Consider the following 19,320-nt stretch of genomic DNA (forward strand, 5'->3'; position numbering starts at 1 on the left):
CGGGCCGGCCCAAGCTTGGCGGAGTCTTCCGCTGCCTGGAGGACGCCTTTGAGAACAAGACGCTGCAGCTGGACGCGCGGGGAGGCGTACACCAGGGTCCGCGAGCAGGAGAGCCCCACAGCGGGCCAAGCTGCCACCAGGAGGGACGCAGCGAGCCAGGCGGAGACGGCCCAGAGGCTGCTGCAAGTCTCCCAGAGAGGCCCAGCGTGGCCCAGGCCCGCGGCCCACAGCAGGTAGTGGCCGCAGTGCAGAGGCGCGGGCATCGGGGCCAGTGAGAGGGGGACGCGGGCCCTGGACTCCCTGAGACGCCACACGTCCACGCCGGAGGCCGCTGGGGCGCAGTCCAGGGGCTCGCCCTCTTCCACCAGCCCCCAGCTCCTCCGAGGGGACGCGAGGGCTCTTCTTCTCCCTGACTGGCCGTGTCTGAGCCTGGACTTCTATCCTGCGCGCCCCCCTCCTCAGAACCCGCCCGGAGGCCTGGCCTCTCCTGCCCTGGTCTGCCTCTCCGGTCCGTCCTGGGTCCTGGGTAGCTCTTTCTCTGTGTGTCTCTCTCGGTCTCTTTCTATCCCTTCTGTGTCTCTCCAACCTCCCACCTGACATCAAGCTTCGCGGGACTGGCCCTGGGGCAGCCTCACAATGAGGTGTTTCACAGTGAGGTGTCTCCACTGTCCGGTCCCAGGGCCAGCGCATGGCCTGGCGTTCCGATCCCTGCCCGGGCAATACTCCAATGAGCCCGGCTTTGGCCTGAAACATCTTTCCGGACGGAGTCCAGCCTGAGCCTGGACTTGAGATTGCATTCAATCCCCGCGGCCCTGGGTGCCTCGGGTCATCAGGGAGCTGGTGGCGGGCCCTCGGCTGGCCAGGGGGGAAGGGGGTCCTGGCAGGACATTGTCGGAACGCTCACTCTCCATCCCGGGTGCAGACTCTGCACACACACTGGCCGGGACCAGTCGCAACCCTCTCCTCCTGCCCACCCTAAACAAGTTCGCCTCTCGGTCCTAAGCTCGCGCCTAGGGCCGGGGTTGCGGGTACAGTCACCGAGCCCGGCCGGGGCGGGGCTTGAAAGCAGAGCGGCAGCGGCGGGCCGGGGGGCGTGGCCGGGGGCGTGGCCGGGCCGGGGGCGTGGCCGGCAACGGAGCCGCGCGGCCCAGCGCGCTCCCACTTGGACGCCCGGCGCCCCCACGCGCACGCCTGGGCTCTGTGCGCCCCCACGTCGAGGCCTAGCTCGTGCGTCCGCCGCCGGGGACCCCCAGGACCGCAACGCCCGAACCGGGCCGCGCCGGCCAAAGGAGACGGCGGCGCAGCCGGAGGAGCAGGATGTCCTTCCAGGGCAAGAAGAGCATCCCCCGGATCACGGTGAGCTCCGCTCCCGGGGCCCGCTCCGCACCTCCGGCCCACTGTCCCGGGCGGGACCTGGCCTCCGGGCCCCGGGGAAGACCCTCCCGGCCCTGCGCCGGGCCCCCCTCCCTCCGTGTCCAGCCCCCGCGCTTGCCCCTGTGCCGGCGCGCTCCTTCCCGCCCAGCCCGGGGTGCCCGCGAGCGCCGCGCCGGAACCCCTTTATGGAGCCGGCGCATAGGCCCAGACCCTCCTCTGCTCCCGGCGAGGGCTGGGGCCGGGGGGAGGGCTGGGGCCGGGGGGAGGCCTGCTCCCCAAGCGCAGATGCACCTGCCTCCTCCCCCCCCACCCCGCCCCCGTGCGTCCGGGCCTCTCTGGGAGCTCCGATTCGGAGTGGGCCGTCGGTGCGGCCCTTTGTTGACACCCCCGGTCCGGCCTCCGGCCTCGGGGCACAGATATGCCATCCCCATCCTGCGCCCCTCCACCCCGCGCCCACGCCGCCGCCGCACCACCAGGAGCTCTTTGTCCGAGACAAAGCAACTCAACCCGGCCCGGAGCCCTTGGCGACCCGAACCCCTCCATGGAGCCGGGGTTCGGAGCCCCCGGGGTGGCGGGCGGTGGGGGGAGAGAGGAGGTGGCTCGCTAGTCACTGTGCGGGCATCAGGCAGCTCAGGTCCGGGGAGGCGACCCTCTAACAGCACACGCACTGCTGCGGGAGGTCCCACTGTACACCCCGCGCTGCCAGGAAACAAAGCCGCCCCCTCCGTGCGGCCAGGAGCCCAGCGGGAGGGAGGGAGGGAGGGAGGGAAGGATGGAGGGAGGGAGGCGGGCGCCTGGGCGCCAGCTGGACGGTGCCTGGGAACCCACGGATTCAGATCCAGCGGGAGGCGGTGGGATGGCCCAGGGAGTGGCCAGTTCACTTCCTGAGATACTCAGGGAGGAAGAAGCCCTCCCCACCCCTCGCAAACAGGAGAGGGTCAGACCTGGTGCAGGCAGGGAGCCAGCCAGGGCCGGGAGGGGGCTGATCCCGTCTCTGGGCAGCTCAGACTCAAGTGGCTGGTTTAGGGGAACTTCTGCCCTCATCCTGAGGAGCACGGCACCTCATCCTGCTGCATTTCCCCCTTGGCTCCAAACCCAGGAAGGCTCCCAGAATCGGAGTCCAGACGTCTGAGCATTGGAGGGTGGGGGATTGAGCAGGGCACCCAGGCCACAGTCTCTTCCTGTCCAAAGCCTTCCACGTCCTCTTCTTGGGCATCTCTGAGAACGCGCTGGTCCACTGGGGCTGGAGTTGGGGCTGTGGGAGTGGGGGCACTGCAGGGGGAGGCAGGAGGGTCTGAACACTGGGTCAGAAGGTGGGCAAGGTGGGTCCTTGTGACGTGACCTGTCAGGGCTGGGTCTAGGGCCCAGGGGACCGGGCAGTGAGCCTCTGCAGAACCCAGAAGGGAGAGGCCCAGGCAGCTGGGGCCGGGCCATGTGGTAGAGCAGGAGTTGGCAGTAGGTCACACAGTAGGTATTTTCAGCTTCGAGGGCCCCACTGTTTCTGGTGCAGCTGCTCAGCGCTGCAAGAGAGCGGCCCTGGGTGTGAGTGCTCCAGTAAACGCTGAGCTTGGACACTGAAACGTGAACCTCGTGGACTGTTATGAGTCTTGAAAGTCTTCTTATGACGTCTTTCAACCAGCATAAGAGGCGAGCCGTGCTCCGCTCGGGGCTGCACGGGACAGGTCGAGGGCCGTGCTGGCTGTGGCACCCTGGCCGCCCTTCTGTAGACCGTGCGGTGCTGGTCTTACCGTTAGTCAATAGAAATCTGAGAATTCAGCCCAAACGGTTAGATGTTAATAAGAACAGAGAAGGATGTGATAAGGCTCATAAGCGCTGAATTATTTATCCTCTCAGCAGATTCATAGGAGAATCTGGCATCAGTCAGTTCTCTTGGCGTCAGGCTGATGGTGTGCAAAGAGCCAGAACCCCCGGCCCGGAGCCCTAGCCTGGCCTCTGGGTGGGCACCCCTGAGCCCCGGGCCAGGTCCCAGAGCCGTCACTCCGGCCTGGTCACGTCGCAGAGAGTGGCAGGCTCCAGCAGGTCACGGAGGGAAAGTGCTGCCGGGCTGGGCCCTCGCCCGCTTCGTTCTGCACTCAGCTCTTTGCTCCTGCTTTGTGTTTCTCTCCATTTTTCTCCACTGAGGTCAGACCATCACCCCTGACATCATGCACGGCTCTGCCTCACTCCCTCCTCCTGACCATCAGAAGTGGGCTTATGGCTGCCCAGCTCCGGACTGCGGGGGCCCCGAAGAGCTGGCCGAACTTGCTGCCACTTTGTTCACCCCCTTGGGCCACCCGCAGGCGGCACCAGAACCGGCAGGCGCCCCGCTGTCCTCGGGGCCCTGCACCCCCATGGCCTCTGCATCAGCAGCCCCTGCTCCCCAACTCCCAGCCTCTCTGGAGTCCATCTCTCATCCGCCCCATAATGCCGGCCTGGGGCCCCACATCTCACCCAGACCACATCAGACCCCACTCCAGCGATGGCCCTGTTTCCATCCTTGAACACCACGGGCTGCTCTCTACAACAGGCTAATGTGAACTCTGTACGATCATTTAAACCCCAGCTTAAGGCCTCCCAGGTGGCGGCCCACTGATTCCCCAAGTCCAGCATGCCCCACTCCTACCCACCTCCCATTCCCCCCACCACCCCCCCACCCCGCCTCATTTCCTCTCCTGCATCAACCAGACTCTTTCCTGCCTCAGGGCCTTTGCTTGGGCTGTGCCCTGGCCTGAGCTTGAGTCACCTCCAGTTTTAGCTCCTCCAACAGGTCCTTCTTGGTCCTTGAGGCAGTCAGGCCTGTCTCCCATCACGCTGTCACGTCACCTGCTTTGTGCTCTTGCGTCTGTCACCATCTGTGACGGCCATGTGTGTGATGTCTGTCTCCCTCCCCAGGGGTAGGGCCCCTGCCTGCCAGCACTGCCTCAGGGCACAGAGATTCTGGAAGGAGCCCGCCCCAGCTGTCAGCCGGAGCCGCCTCTGTGGGTGGACGAGTAGGGCAGACCTTCCAGGCCGGCAGGGGCGTGTGAGATGTGGTCCACCTCCGCCCTTGGCCTGGGCTTGACAAATTAGGCGACGGGTGTGAAGATGTACGCGTGGTTCACTGCACCGCTGTTCGCACCGCCTCGGCTTTGCCGTGGGGAAGCGGGGAGCTGGCTGGTCGTACACCCTGTGCCTCTGGCGAGGCCAGACTGCCTGACCTGTGTTTGCAGGTCGTGTGCGGGGCCCGTAGGCAGCTGCCCCCAAGGGCCACCATCTCGGGCCCCCTCTGCCCGCCCTGGGTGTACCCTCTGCCCGCCCTTGGTGTGTGCTGGCTTTCATGCACACAAATTGTGCCTGAATGTTTCCATCATAATTCCAGGGTAAAGTTTGTGCTCAAGATACTGTTGAGTCACTTAGTTTGGAGGAAACTTACCCATTTCTTTGTTTCTGATAGAGTGACCGCCTTCTGATCAGAGGCGGGAGGATCGTGAATGATGACCAGTCCTTTTATGCCGACCTGTATGTGGAGGACGGTTTGATAAAGTGAGTTTCTACCTCAGATATCTTCATGGTCACACGTTGATCACACACTACCCAGAAGTTTACTTTTGGGGGAGATCCACGTGAATGGTTCTTTCTTTCCCAAAAGCTCGTTCCCTGGAAATAGCTTTTGCCCAGCCCGAGCCTTCAGTGAGGCCTCAGAGAGCGGAACGATGGCTTCCTCATTTCTTTGTTCACACAGCTTCAGTACGGTGTGGGGCTCAAAGCAGGTGTTTAATAAATGCTTATCGACCACACCTATCATTTTGTCTGCTCGTGCCTGTCCAAGTAGCTCCAGGGACTTCCCTGGCCGTCCAGTGGCTAAGACTCCACGCTCCCAGTGCAGGGGGTGCGGGTTCGATCCCTGGTCGGGAACTGAGTTCCCACATGCCACGCGGCAGGAACAAAACAAAACAAAGGAGCAGCTCCAGCCTCTGGTCAGTAAGCAGCGAGTGGACACCTAAGTGACCGCCACAGGGTTGGCTCCTCCGTGTTGACGGTCCTGAGCCCCAGAGTGTGGGCTGGTCAAGTCTTGGCCGTATCGCCCTTTTCCTCAGGGACAAGAGCCCAAGGGCAAGGGTCCCGGCTCTGCATCATTGCCAGGAGCCCGTTCGCGTTTGCTCAGGGCTCTTCCTAACTAGCAAAATCTCTGTTGCTTTCAGACAAATCGGAGAAAACCTCATTATCCCTGGGGGCATGAAAACGATTGACGCTCACGGCCTGATGGTCCTGCCGGGCGGAGTGGACGTCCACACAAGGCTGCAGATGCCCGTCCTGGGCATGACCCCGGCCGATGACTTCTGCCAGGGGACCAAGGCCGCCCTGGCAGGAGGGACCACCATGATATGTGAGTGTCTCCTGTGGGGAGTGTCCATCCCAGCCCGTGGTCCTCTGGCAGGTTTGCATGTCGCAGGAAGAGCTTTCCCTGATGGTGTTTTTCTCAGGCCTCTTTCCCTTTATTACATCTCATTCTAAGAAATCCTTGAGTGCCTGTCTAACCCTGTCCCTCATCCTGAGTCGTGCTGCCTGGGCCAGCTCTGGAGCACGCCTGGGATTTCCACGGGAGCACAGGGGTGTGCGCCCAGTAATTTGTTATTTCCCGGGAAGCTAGCAGCTGGCTAAGGACCAGGTTTGGAAAACCCAAGTGCAGGGGTCGTGTTGCCTGAAATGTCAGACACATTTGCCCCTGAACCTCACACCCTCTGAAGCTTGGTTTGCAGAAACTCCCTGCCCATGTCAAAAGAGCTAAAGACGGAGGCTGTGTTTTAGGAAAAGGATGATGAAAAATACCATTACCCTATCAACAAGCCCCAGAGGTACCGTTTCTTTAGTGCCGACCCTGTGCCAGGGCACGAGCGCCATCCTGATGAGTCTCAGCTCCATGCTCTCCTCGTACAACCCCCTGAGCTGGGCAGAGAAGCCCCAGTTAACAGCTTGTGAGGTGAATTCGCTTGCCCACCGCGAACTTGCTCGTGGCCAGCGCAGGGGTCAGGAAGAGGCACCAGCGTGCAGCCCTCCTCCCGTGGCCTTGAGCGCCACCAACTCCGCAGTCCCGAGCACAGACACATCCACTAGGTTAGACCTGGCCTAACACACCCAGTCCAGCCCCGGCTGCACCGCATCCTGGCTGTGACTTCAGGCAACGCAACTCTCTTTTAGACGCATCTCGCCTCCCTGGTCTGTCAGGCAAGAGGAAGCGGGCGGAGGATGGAGCAAGTGGGCGCACGTCGTAGCTTTGCTGTGTCCGGCACACAGTGAGCGCTGCCACTGCTGCCGCCGGGAAAGGCTGCTCTGGGGACCCTGGGCTACTTCACAAGTGACATTTAGATGTTGCAAAATCCTGACCTGGTGTGGTTTACTGAACTACGACGTGGAAGGAAAAACCCAACAGTGGTCCACCTTTTGGTCTGATTAAATCGCGAGTTGCGATTTCAGGCCCTTGGTCCTGCTTGTCATTGGTGGCCCCCCGGGCTGAGCAGGCGCCGTCGTAGTTATGTCACCTGTGCCTGCGAGAGATGCTGCAGGACCGGGCTGGCATAGGCGGAGCCGCCCGCAGCTCCAGGCTGGAGCTGTGAGCGGCCTGCAGGGCGGGGCCCTGGGCTCGTGACCTGAACTGTGGGACGCAGAGGGCCCACATGCGGTGCGCTGCAGGAAGGCACGGCATTTGCCTGTAACCCCGACGGCCACCACACTCCCAGCTCTTTCCCTGCACCTGGCAGAGGCCACGAGCAGGTTTGGACCTTGGACGCGGGGTTGCCGGCGGGGCTGGGGTGACGGTGCAGTGTCCACGTGCGTTCCCAGTTTCCCCGGGGGGTGGGGTGGGAGCACCGCTCGAGGGCTGTGCGGCCAGTGAGGCAGGAGGGAAGCCAGCCCCGTGCGCTGCTGTGGGCAGGCTCGCGGGTCCAGCGCCACGGACAGTGGTGCCGCCCCTCCCCCTCCAGGGGCACCGCACTCAGGCCAGGCCTGTGCGGGAAGTGGAGGCCTAAACTGCCGCTGGGCTCTTTGGGGGGTGTCCACTGGAGAGTGAGGGCCTCCCCTCTGCCCAGAGAGACGCTGGGGACGAGCGGCGGGAGACGCCTCTTTGGCCAGAACCGACGGGCAGGTTCCCAGCAGCCTCAGCCCCGTGTTGGGTATGAGGCCTCTTCTCTGCTTTTCTCAGACGTGCTTCCTGGTTTCCTGGGAACACGAAGCCGCTCTCCCTCGGAGGCCCAGGTGGTCCCAGTGGCACGGGTGGGGGGCTCAGCTGACCACGCTGTCCCCACAGTGGACCACGTGTTCCCCGACACGGGTGTGAGCCTGCTGGCAGCCTACGAGCAGTGGCGGGAGAGGGCGGACCGTGGAGCCTGCTGTGACTACTCCCTGCACGTGGACATCCCCCGCTGGCACGAGAGCACCAGGGAGGAGCTGGAGGTCCTGGTGAAGGACAAGGGTGAGCGGGACGCCCGGCCGGGCAGAAGGGCAGCTGCAGGGCCTGGCCTCCCTGGCCTCGGGTGGGCGCTGTGTGGACCTGAGCCCGGGGCAGGGGGTCGCGAGCTGGGAGGAAGTTGGACAAGAGCCATTCGAAGATCTGCTGGGCTGAGAGGTCACCTGCGTCCGAGTCTGGGGACGCATCCCGTAGCTGTTGTCCTCACAAGAGGACACAGCAGGGACTTCCCTGGAGGTCCAGTGGTTAAGACGTCACCTTCCAGTGCAGGGGGTGCGGGTTGGATCCCTAGTTGGGGAGCTAAGATCCCACATGCCTCGCAGTCAAAAAACCAAAACATAAAACAGAAGCAATATTGTAAGAAAATTCAATAAAGACTTAAGAAGAGGACACAGCAGTCGCAGCTGTCGCCTCGGTCCTCTCGTGTCTTGGCCCTGGATGAAGGGTAAGCGCTGTAAGCCTTCTTAGCATCTTAAGAGCCTTTAGAAGGAGATGCCTTAAAACCTACTGCCAAAAAAAATCAAAATAAAATAAAACCTACTGCTGCCTCAGCTGAAACAGGACGGTTTACAGATAAGGCTTAATTTTTTTTTTAATCAAAAGTCCTGAAGCTGAAACCACATCAGAGTTTATAGAGGATTTGACAAGTTAGCTGGACGTCGTAACTGAGCTCCGGCGACTGGCTTTGAGGGTGGGCCTAGCGCACAGCCGGGAGAGGAGCTGGAGGGGCTGAGACGGGGGGTGCTGGCTGCAGACCCCTGGCCGGGCCCTGGAGGCCACAGGGCCCTCCCCACAGGAGACGCTGCCACCCGCCCCACTGTACCTCCGAGGGAGGCAGGGAGGTTCAGGGAGGCCATTTCCCAAAGCGCGACGGTCCTCACACCAGTAGCCTTTGGCATTTAGGACCCCCAACCTGGGGGTGGGCAGGGGGCTCTCAGCCTCTGCACCTCATTCCAGGCAGTGGCTCCACCACCCGGGTTGTTCCTTAACAGGATCGGGAGGCCTGCGGCCTTGCAGCTCCGAGCAGAGGTAGAAACCAGGCACCTGCCGCCACCACCCTCCTGCCGGGGCAGAGCGCTGGTCCTGGCCTGCTGCGTGGCGTCCAGGGACAGGCCTGCATGCTGACCAGTAGCCTCCACCAGGCGCCCTGGGGCGGGTTGCCACCTGGGGGGTCGGCTCGTGTAGCACTGGGTGACAGTTTCCCCCGCGTGCCTTTGCTCAAGGTCGCACTTTCGACCCAGCGAGATGACAGGGAGGAGGGCGGGGCCGCGCGCCGCTGGTTTGGATGGTGGGGGGTCAGGTGAGTCCCCAGCTGGTCCCGAGTCCACACAGCACAGGAGCTCGACCCTGGCCTGATGGGCCCCTGACGCCGCGGGCAGCCGGTCCTGTTCCTTCTGCTTTTCCTGAGGGCCTGAGCGGGCGCTGTGAGCGGGACCTGGCAGGTGCCACTGAGGCCCGCAGGCTAGGTGGCCAACATGAGGGCCATCCCAGCGCCCAGTGCGGGAGGGGCTCCTGTGCAGCCCGGGCGGAGCTCAGGCAGCGAGCCTGCAGCTCACGGCTCCCTTCTGTCCAGGGGGCACGGGGCTCCCGGGGCTCCCAGGGGCCATGGCGGTTTAGCAGGTGGGGGGGCGGGGTCTCACCTCGCTCTGCCACTGGGGAACAATTGGTTCCTGACCCCAGAGCTCGAGGAGCAGGAGGCGCCGGGGTGACTCTGTCCCCATCCCGGCCCGGGAGAGTGTGGGGCTGGTCCCCCAGGGCCACGAGGCCAGCTGGTGGGGCCCCTGGAGCTCGGGGATAAGTGGAGGCTCCTGGCATCCACCCCTCCTGCCTCCCCCCAGGTGTGAACTCCTTCCTGGTCTTCATGGCATACAAGGACAGGTACCAGTGCACGGACGGCCAGGTAAGGCCAGGTTTCGAGTGGGGGAGCGAGCAGGTGTCTCATGCTGCTGTGGATGGGAGACACACAGCCTCACGCAGCCCATGTGTCTCTCCCCAGATGTACGAGATCTTCAGTGTCATCCGGGACCTGGGAGCCGTGGCCCAAGTGCACGCGGAGAACGGCGACATCGTGGATGAGGTGTGGGCGGGGCTGGCGGGGTGACCCCTGCCCACTTGGGTGTGAGCACTGATCCCACAAACCCTGACGGAGGGAGCCTGGAACTTGACCCAGTAAATGGCTTGCCCAGGTCAAAGGGAAAGCAGGCAGGGCGTCAGGGAGTCTGGGGGGCTCTTGGCCATAACAGATTTTTCCATGATCATCACACTTCTGATCAAAAAGCCTCCAAAACCAGGGACTTCCCTGGCGATCCAGTGGGTGCGATTCTGCACTTCCACCGCAGGGGGCGCAGGTTCCATCCCTGGTTGGTGGCGGAGCTCCTATGCTTCGCGGTGTGGCCAAAAAAAAAAAATTCTCCGAAATCAGTGTTGCTTCTCGGTGAGGGGTGCCGAGACTGGGGTCTCCGAGCCCTCCGCCCCCTGGACTGAGGCCCCTCCCATGAGCACACCTGTTGGGTTAGTGGCGCTGTCCTCAGTCGCGCCCCAAGCTGCCTGGGGGGTGCCTGGCCCTGCTGCGCACGCCCCCACCTTCCCTGTGGGCCCAGGGCTGTGAGGGGGGTGCCCCCAGCCTCTGCCCCTCACCCCGTTTTCCCGTCCGCCCACTGGTGCAGGTTGGGTGGGGCGCCCAGGATCTTCCAGGCCTCCTGGGGACCTGGCGGGAGGTCGCACACACACGGCCACCTCCCCAACATTCCAGACCCACAGAGAAGCTTCCTGGGACCCGTAGGGCTCTGCCCCTCCCAAGTTCAACGGGAGGGTGGTGACACTCAGGAGGGGCATGTGGGGTTCCGGGCATCGGGTACTGTATGTGCTTCCAGGGTTCGAGGCCAGGCCCGGCAGGAGACGTCGTGGGTCACGCTTAGTGTTCAGGACGCTGGGCCACAAGTGCCAGGGAGGCTTATTAGGGGGTCGGTGGGATTCTGCTCCCCCATTCTCCACGCCGAAGCTCGTTTACACCGTAGGGCGCTGTGGCTCAGACCTGTAATATGAGTGAACTTGCCCAAGAAGAAGCCCCGTCCCCGACTGCGCACAGCCGCCACGCACACCCCGCCGCGCACGCCCCCGACCCCCCCCCCCCCCACCCCACCCCCCCCCCCCCGCGCCCGCCCCCGACCGCCGTCCCCCCGCGCATGCCCCCGCCACGCACACCCCGACGCGCACGCCCCCGACGCTCACCCACTGGGGAAACAACACGGCAGGCAAAGCTGTGGGGTCTTGTCCCCTCACTTAGGTCCTGCGACCTTAGGCAAGTCCTTGCCCTTTGCAAGCCCCGTTCTTTCATCTGTAATTGGGGGCGCTGAAGTCACTCCACTTCGGGACCCCTCTGCTCCATTCTGAGTTCTCTGGGATTGGTGATCCTCAGGGGCCTGGAAGTCTGGGCTCATCTCGGGGAGCACGGGTCGTCTCAGGGTCAGGGTGTTCTGGGCTGTGTCCAGGCTGGAACGTGGTGTGTATTTAGGAGCAGAAGCGGCTGCTGGAACTCGGCATCACCGGCCCCGAGGGCCACGTGCTCAGCCGCCCAGAGGAGGTAGGTGTGAGCTTGCTGGGAACACTCCCCCGACTGGGCCTCCATCAGGGGTTGGGTCTGGCCCCGTGGTCCCGGCAGGGCTGTGATCCCTCTGTCCTCGTCTGGAGGCGTGAATCAAGGCTCACGTCCCCTCCTACCACTGGTCATCCTGAGGCCTTTATGTGAGGCCAAGAAGGTGGCGTGGTCAGCCCTGGCGTCTGCATGGGTCGGCCCAGATTCTGGGCACCGAGCCCCAGGCTGCGGTCCTCACCCGCCCAGGGGTGCTTCTTCTGGGCCCGGGATCCATGGGTGGTCCGGGGGCATCTCATGCCCATACTGGTCAGGAGGCCCTAGTGTTCTCGTGTGGCCTGAGCGCCCCCATCCCCAGGTGGAGGCTGAGGCCGTGTACCGCGCTGTCACCGTAGCCAAGCAGGCCAACTGTCCCCTGTACGTCACCAAGGTGATGAGCAAGGCTGCGGCCGACGTGATCGCCCAAGCCAAGCGCAGAGGTGAGTGGTGGCCCGGACCGGGGCACAGGGCCAGGGTCTCTCTGGGGGTCTGTCACGTCCTCAGCTTCCCGGGGCTGGGCCAGCTGGACAGAGGCTCAGCGCAGGCAGACCCCACGGGGACGCAGCGGCTGCTCTGCCAGCCTCTTGATGGTGGGGTGGCCTCTGGTGCGGGGTCACCAGGGCTGTGGCCGGCGGGAGATGTGGGCATCTGGTCCTTGTGTGGGGTGGGTGGCCTGAGTCTCCCCTCTTGTCCGAACAGCAGTGGAGCACCGGGGGGCCTTGAAGCAAAAGTGAGGCCTAGTGGCCCTGTTTGCACAGAAGTGAGTGTCAAGAGCTGTGCTCCGTGTGTGCGTGTGTCTGTGTGCGCGATGTGTGTGGCATGTGTTTGTGTGTGTGTGTGTGTGTGTGTGTGTGTGGTGTGAATGGTGCATGAGAGTAGATGCTCATGTCGTGTAAGGGAGCCTGGCTCAGCTGACCCTGGGGGCCCATGTTACTGTCCGCTGGACACATCCTGCGTCCAGGAGCTGGGGTGTGGGTCCTGAGGGCTGGATGCCCTCTGGCCCTGGAAGCCCAGGCCATGGAGGAGGCCGGGGGTCACTGACGGAGCCAGGTCCTTGCACAGAGGCTGTGGCCAGGCGGGCCGGGCAGTCAGTTGACGGTGTGTCACTGCAGCCTGTGGCTCCAGCAGGGGTGTGAGGCAGCAGGGACAGAGGACCCCCTTCGGGAGCCCCAGGTGGCCTGGGCCGGGCGCCTCCGGAGCAGGGGAAAAGCTGTCGCAAAAGGCTTGGGGGATCGAGGGGCAGTTTGCGTCAGCCCTGGGACCACAGGGCCAGACCTACCCCATGGTGCAGGCCGGGTCAGGGGGGCGTTCCCAGGCCCTGTCTGGGTCTGGGGACATGGGGGCCGGCAGTGCCCCTCACGGCCTCACCGCAGGGGTGGTCGTGGTCGGGGAGCCCATCACCGCCAGCCTGGGCACCGACGGTTCCCACTACTGGGGCAAGAACTGGGCCAAGGCCGCAGCCTTCGTCACGTCACCCCCCCTCAACCCGGACCCCAGCACTGCAGACCACCTCGCCTCCCTGCTGTCCAGGTAAGGAGCTGCCTACGTGCCCCTCGCCCTGGCCTGGCCTGTGCCCGCCGGCAGCTCCAGGCCTCTTGCGTCCGGAGACTCCACACCGGGGTCCTTGCCCTCCCACCTGCGCCCCGAGGCCCCAGCTCTGCCCTCTCCGACAACCTCTCCCCCACCCCCCGTGGGCCGAGCAGCCAGGTAGGGGTGGAGCCAGCTGGGCCTTTGGTGGCTCAGGAAGGACAGGCCCCTCTGGGCTCTGACTCCGGCTCTCCTCAGCGGGGACCTCCAGGTGACCGGCAGTGCCCACTGCACCTTCACCACTGCCCAGAAGGCCGTCGGCAGGGACAACTTCACGCTCATCCCCGAGGGCACCAACGGCGTGGAGGAGCGCATGTCTGTGGTCTGGGAGAAATGCGTGGTGGGTGCAGAAGTGGGGACGCAGGGTCCTCCCCACAGAATGCTGCCTGTTCATCAGAGAGGGAAGCCCCTTGAGCGGCAGATTCACCAGAGCAGAGGTCGGGGCTCGTGGGCCCCAGGGTGTTGTCCCCCCAGCCTTGCCATCCAGGGCTCCCTAGACATTTGCTTCTGGTCCTAATGCACACGACCCAGGGAGAGCGGGGTCCCTGCCCTGGTGGAATTACACTCCGCAACGTGTCCCTAGGAGGCCTGAGATTTCCTCAGACATCCATCTCGCTCGGAGGGTCCTGCCCACGGCCTCTGCCCCCATGACCCCAGCCCCAGTCCTGAGCCCTTCCCTGAGCTGAGGCCCTGACCCCAGGCTCCTGGCCACCCCAGGGGGATGGTCGCGTCCTTTGGGGACACAGACATCATCGTGGAAGCATCAGCATTCATTTGGCCACAAAGTGAGCATGGAGACCAGCTTGGTGCCCAGGAAGAACCAGACCTGCAGGCACGACTGAGGCACATGACACGCGGCCTAGGGGACAGGGGCCACCTCCACACAAGAGCCCCGAGACCAGACCCAGCCTGCGGTCAGGAAGGGCGCCCCCCCGACTCACCCCCGCCTCTTACTTCTCAGGCCTCAGGGAAGATGGACGAGAATGAGTTTGTTGCTGTGACCAGTACAAATGCAGCCAAAATCTTCAATTTTTACCCAAGGAAGGGGCGGGTGGCCGTAGGCGCCGACGCCGACCTGGTCATATGGAACCCCAAGGCCACGAAAGTCATGTCTGCCCAGAGCCACCACCTGGTGAGAGAAGCCTGGGCCCACGTCGGGGGCGGGGCCTGGGGAGCCCCGCAGCCTTCCTGGGGGTTGGGCAGGGCAGCGGAGGCGGGAGGGTGAGCCCTCTGCCGGCTCTTCCTGGAACGCTCTGTGCTCTGAGAACCATGTCTCCGGGGAAGGGGTGCAGGGCGCGGCGGCCACTCCCACTGAATCCCGGCCCGGCCGAGTGGGCGCCCTGCTCAGGGGTCCTGGGTCAGGAGAACGCTGAGCAGCCCCTGGCTGTTCTCCCCAGAACGTGGAGTACAACATTTTCGAAGGCGTCGAGTGCCGAGGAGCCCCCGTGGTGGTCATAAGTCAGGGCAGGGTCGTGCTGGAGGACGGGGCCCTGTTCGTCACCCCCGGGTCTGGCCGCTTTATTCCGCGGAAGACCTTCCCCGACTTCGTCTACAAGAGGATAAAGGCTCGCAACAGGGTAAGGCCTGAGCCCGGCAGGCGGGTGGGCATGAGCTCTCAGGCCTCCTCCGGATCAGCCCTGCCCACGGCCACTGTCAGGAAAGCACAGCGGCCCCAGTGCTCCGGGCGCTTCTTAGCGGTGCTTCGCCCGCGTTCGTTACCAGGCAGCCCGTGTCACTGTAGAAAGCGTGGGTGTGAAGCAGAAAAAACGCCTCGTAGCCACCCCCCAGGTACACTGCCACTAAGGCTAGCAGAGCCCGCCCAGGATTTCCCTGGGAGCAGACGGGATGTTAATAAATTAAGGAAGGAGAACACGTGGTTTACCGGCATCCGTGAACTTGGAAGTTGTGAGCCCTCCTCTTCCCACGCGGCTTGGCCGGCTGCCCGCCGGAGTCTGGCGGATGCACCAGGTGTCCACCCAGGCCCTGCGCTGCACGCACAGGTGGTTCACGCATGCGCACAGTCACATACACACACACAGCTGCACACGTGGTTACTGTACACTCTGGTTTGCTTTACCCCAGCCCTGTTTCCAGTTTTCTAGACTAAAGACGTGTCTGAGCTCACATGAGGAGGGATGGCTTTTGGGCTGGGCTGAGGGCCAGGTGCTGGTCTCCTTCCCAGGAAAGGAGAGCGGAGGCTTCCCTAACTCGCAGACGCTTCTGTCTCAGGCTGCAGGGCCCACACCACGGCTGCTGCCCACATCTGACCTGGGCACAGCACCCCCTCCTCCCTCAGGGTTCGAGCAGGGCTGAGAGGCAGGGTCCAGGGCAGAGGGCTGGGCATTGCACCCCTTGGGGTGAGGTCCGGGGCACCCCTGGGCATTGGCCACTGGGAAGCTCCGTGAGGTGGCAGGCCAGCCCCACGTACAGCCGCAGCACGGAGCAGGGAGAGGGGACGGCTCCCCGTCGCACACCCGGGGTGATGGCAGACCCGAATCTGCAGAACTCCACACCCCACAGTCGCTCTTGCCCTGCGCCCCTGCCCCACTGTGACCCTTGCAGGGCAGGATCTGGTTCAGCTCCACAGTCACGAGTGTGAGCCACAAATCCCCAGGCAGGTGCCAGCTGCAGACACAGCACAGCTGAAGGCTTCGCCTCGACGCTCGGACTGTTGGTCCGTCATGGTGGCCACTGGGAAGGGCCTCTGCCTCTGGCGGCCATTTTCAGGGAGGGCAGGACCCAGGGCCACCACCTCAGGGCTTCCTCAGGAACACAGCGGGGGCTGCGTGGGGGCCACAGTACGGTGGGTACTGAGGAGGCGGGGACTATGTTGGGACCAGTTTCTGATTCCAAAAGGAGCCTCCTCTGCAGGCCACCCCTGTCCGAGCATCTCCTCCAGCTCGGGGCACTGCTGCCCAGCCTCGGGGGAGGGAGGTGTGTGTCCACACTCGTGGGTTGTCACCCCGTTGGCGGGGAGCCCCCTGCCCTCGAGCCCAGGGCCTGCGCAGCACCCCCTCATGCCAGCCTCTCGGCCCACAGCTGGCAGAGATCCACGGCGTGCCCCGAGGCCTCTACGACGGGCTGGTCCACGAGGTGATGGTGCCCACCAAGCCGGGGGCCGGTGTGCAGGCCCGCGCCTGCCCGGGGAAGATCTCAGTCCCACCTGTTCGCAACCTGCACCAGTCGGGGTTCAGTCTGTCTGGTGAGTTGAGCCCAGCGTCTGTGGGACCCGAGGACCACGTGGGAGTCCGGCCTCCAGCCCCTCACTGCCCCATAGCGCAGAGGCACACATGTGAGGTGCATAAGGATGGGGCCTGGGGGCTTCAAGGGCTCTGGGGGCCCGGCGTGCAGCCACCAGGCTCAGGCCTCTGATCAGGGTCTCAGCTGTGCTCCCAGCATGCTAGGATTCTAAGAGAAGCCCTGAGCCCCAGGCTCTCCCTGCACACGGAGCCAGACCCTCCCTCTCTCTTCCCAGCCCTTGGTTGGGAGCCCACCGGCCCCTGACATCCTGTCTCAGCCTCCCTGCTGGGGAGGTGATGGACGTCCCTGCCTGCCCCCTGGGGATGTAGGGCCAGGGGCGGGTCCCCTTTGGAATCCAGCATCGTCCTAAAGGCTAAAGACAGCCTTCACCCATCATGGGGGTCGGTGCGGGGCAAGACCCGTGGGCGGGGCAAGCAGGACTGGCCCAGCCTCTGCTCCTCCGGACCGGATTCCCAGAGGGTCAAGCTTGACCTCCAGTCTCTGGCCGCATGCACACCTGGCCTCACTTGCCTGCCCATCTGAGGCCTCAGTGGTGGGAGTGCCTGACCGGTGGCCTGGCTGAGCTGCCAGGGCCGTCGGGGAGCGTGGGGGGCCTGCAGTGTGGGGCTGTGGCTCCGCACCCCTGGCCTCGCGGGTGTGGCCTGTTTGCGTCACGTCCCCAGCGCCACTTCCACTTCTGGCTTCCCCACAGGCTCTCAGGCCGATGACCATATCGCCAGGCGCACGGCTCAGAAGATCATGGCGCCACCTGGCGGCCGCTCCAACATCACATCCCTGTCCTAGGTGCTGCACGTGCCAGCGGCGGGCGTGCCTGTGGGCGACAGCCACTCCCCTCTGTTCCCTTCCCTTCGTTGAACCTATTTTGAAAGGTGCCTGGCCTTATCTTCCCCTCCCCAGAAACTCTCTTCCTGGGGTCCCAGGTCCTGTTATCAGGATCCCCCACAGGAGAGGCTGAATTTGGGGAGGTTTCACTGCCAGGGCAAGGAGGCTGGACATGGTGGCAGGGACAGCTCAGGTGGCCCTGAGCCCGGGTGCCAGGTGCCTCAGGAAGACAGGGGCCTCCTAGGATGCCCAGGGCAGCCGGGCCAGGACGAAAGGCTGGGGGTGTTTTGCCCTCATCCCTATCAGGAATCACTGCCCTGAGGACCCCCAGCTCTGCCACCCGCTCCCACGGGCAGAGGTGCGGCCCGTCCCTGTGTGCCTTAGCGCAGGCAGGAGCGCCCCGGCCCTGCCCAGAGCTGCTGTGACTCCAGGGACCCACTAGGAACACAGTGTAGGGCAGCTGCCAGCAGGACTTCTGCAGATTCGCCTGTACACTTTTCCAGGGGCCAAACCTCTGCTTCCATAGAGCCCGTGTCCAGGGCATTTTAGGGCCCTTTAGCTGAGATGCTTTCCTTTTACTGAGTGTGCGTCGCAGTAGTTTATTAGAACAGCAGATTTGTGTGGTGAGGACGCCTGTAGCCAGGAACCTGCCTGCCACCCACAGCCCAGCAGCACTGTGCCCCAGTCCATGGGACTCAAGTCGATTAAAGGCATCTGGGCTGGAAGCCGACGGCGTGTGGAGAGCCCCGACTTCTCTACCCCTGCGCCATCCCCTGGGGGTTCACGCTTGGGATGCTGGGGAGTACCCTGCAGCCCCCTGGCCTGGCTTCGAGCTGTGAGGCCGGACCTCGAGACCACCTGCAGGACCAGCTGTGCTTGGCCTCCGGGCATGGGCAGGGCTGGGTCCGAGCCATAGGGAGGCTCTCTGCCTCTCAGGGAAGGGGCCCCAGGCCTGCAGGTCAGAGACAGCCAGACATTCAGAGGGGGAGGGGTGGTTGGGAGGATGCCCGCCTACATTCTCCTTGATGGGGCCCAAGCCAGCCCAGCGGGTTGGGGGCAGCGTGACCCCTGGGGACCCGCCAGGAACAGCACGATGAGCTCACACCTCCAGCGGGCAGCGGCGGGGGGAGGTGTAGCCTACATTCTGCTCCTGTAAGGCAGAGCAGCCCAGGGTTCTGATCCAGACCCATGGGCTGAGCTGCACCAGAACCTTCTAGAAGATGGAACTGCTGGGTTGGCCTCGTGGCCTCAGCCTCTTTCTCATAAAAACGGCGCCAGTCCCCCAGATGTGGGACGCTCCCAGGAGGGGTCTTCACCCCAAGAGCACCAGGAAGGGTCGGGGCAGCCCCGCCCCCCTCACACGGCCAGGCACTCTGGGCCCTGCCCAGGCGTCCACTTCCGGTCATGCTCCCTGGGGGGACATGAACAGCCCCATCTGTGAATCCGGGCCTTCCATGTGCTGTGCTGGACCAGGGCAGCCCCCGGAGATGGTCCGTCCTGGTGGTCCTGCAGCACTCCCGGGGGCTCCCTCTGGTTCAGGTTTGTTTGGTCAGCGTGGCCTCAGAGCTGGATTCCTGGGGCTCCACTGAGGCCAGTGTTCACGGCACCAGTGTCCCCCTCCCCCAGAGGGAGACGGGGTGATCGGGGAGCCAGACCACACCCACATCCCTGCCACTGACTCAGGAGATAGACATGCTGTCCCCTCGGGCCTCAAAACGCACACTTAGATGTACACAAAAACCCATATACAATACGGGTTTATACAAAACCCCAAACCTACGCCCTGCCCAGTTCCTGCCTCTGACATCACCGAGTCTCCACCCAGAACTTTCTCTGGGGATCGGCACCGCCACAGGGCATCCTGCAGTACCGCCCACCTCTGGACCCTGGCTCCCCTGTGCCCCGTGTGGGCTCGCTGTGCTGTGCTGCCGACCCTAACTCCCTGCGCCTGGGGGAGCAGGGGCCCTGCGCTGTTCCAATCTGGGGGTGCTCCGGTCCTTGTCAATTTCACGGTTCTGCCCCAGGTGCCCCTGCCCTCTGACAGGCACCACCTGCCCCTCAACCCTGCAGCGGCCTTAAGGCGCCGGGGGCAGGAGACGGGCATCCACCCCAAGGCTGAGGACCGGGGCTCCGGGGAGGCCCTGCCCCAGCAGGCCCCGCCCCGACTCCCAGACGAACGTTCTCTGTAACGCAGCAGGCACAG

At 64.2% G+C, this 19,320-nt stretch overlaps 1 protein-coding gene across 1 annotated transcript; it reads left to right on the forward strand.

Annotated features, from left to right (window-relative positions):
- The first annotated feature begins 1,194 nt into the window (after positions 1 to 1,194).
- Positions 1,195 to 19,291, forward strand: DPYSL4 (dihydropyrimidinase like 4). Its single transcript, XM_027113005.1, has 14 exons — positions 1,195 to 1,356; positions 4,808 to 4,896; positions 5,556 to 5,740; positions 7,658 to 7,822; positions 9,655 to 9,716; positions 9,813 to 9,893; positions 11,331 to 11,399; positions 11,767 to 11,887; positions 12,821 to 12,977; positions 13,233 to 13,374; positions 13,996 to 14,166; positions 14,432 to 14,611; positions 16,074 to 16,236; positions 16,987 to 19,291. The coding sequence occupies exons 1-14, from the start codon at positions 1,318 to 1,320 to the stop codon at positions 17,076 to 17,078; spliced, it is 1,716 nt and encodes a 571-aa protein (XP_026968806.1). The 5' UTR covers positions 1,195 to 1,317; the 3' UTR covers positions 17,079 to 19,291.
- The last annotated feature ends 29 nt before the right edge of the window (positions 19,292 to 19,320 follow it).

This window comes from Aethalodelphis obliquidens, unplaced genomic scaffold (genome assembly GCF_003676395.1).
Source record: "Aethalodelphis obliquidens isolate GAN/ISIS:26980383/991018 unplaced genomic scaffold, ASM367639v1 scaffold11, whole genome shotgun sequence".
Taxonomy (NCBI): Eukaryota; Metazoa; Chordata; class Mammalia; order Artiodactyla; family Delphinidae; genus Aethalodelphis; species Aethalodelphis obliquidens.

Bases quoted from the DNA above. Each gene is read 5' to 3' on its own strand.
- DPYSL4 (XM_027113005.1), top strand. From the start codon at position 1,318: ATGTCCTTCCAGGGCAAGAAGAGCATCCCCCGGATCACG. The intron at 14,167-14,431 runs GTGAGAGAAGCC...TGTTCTCCCCAG, and splicing joins CTGCCCAGAGCCACCACCTG to AACGTGGAGTACAACATTTT. The intron at 14,612-16,073 runs GTAAGGCCTGAG...CTCGGCCCACAG, and splicing joins GGATAAAGGCTCGCAACAGG to CTGGCAGAGATCCACGGCGT.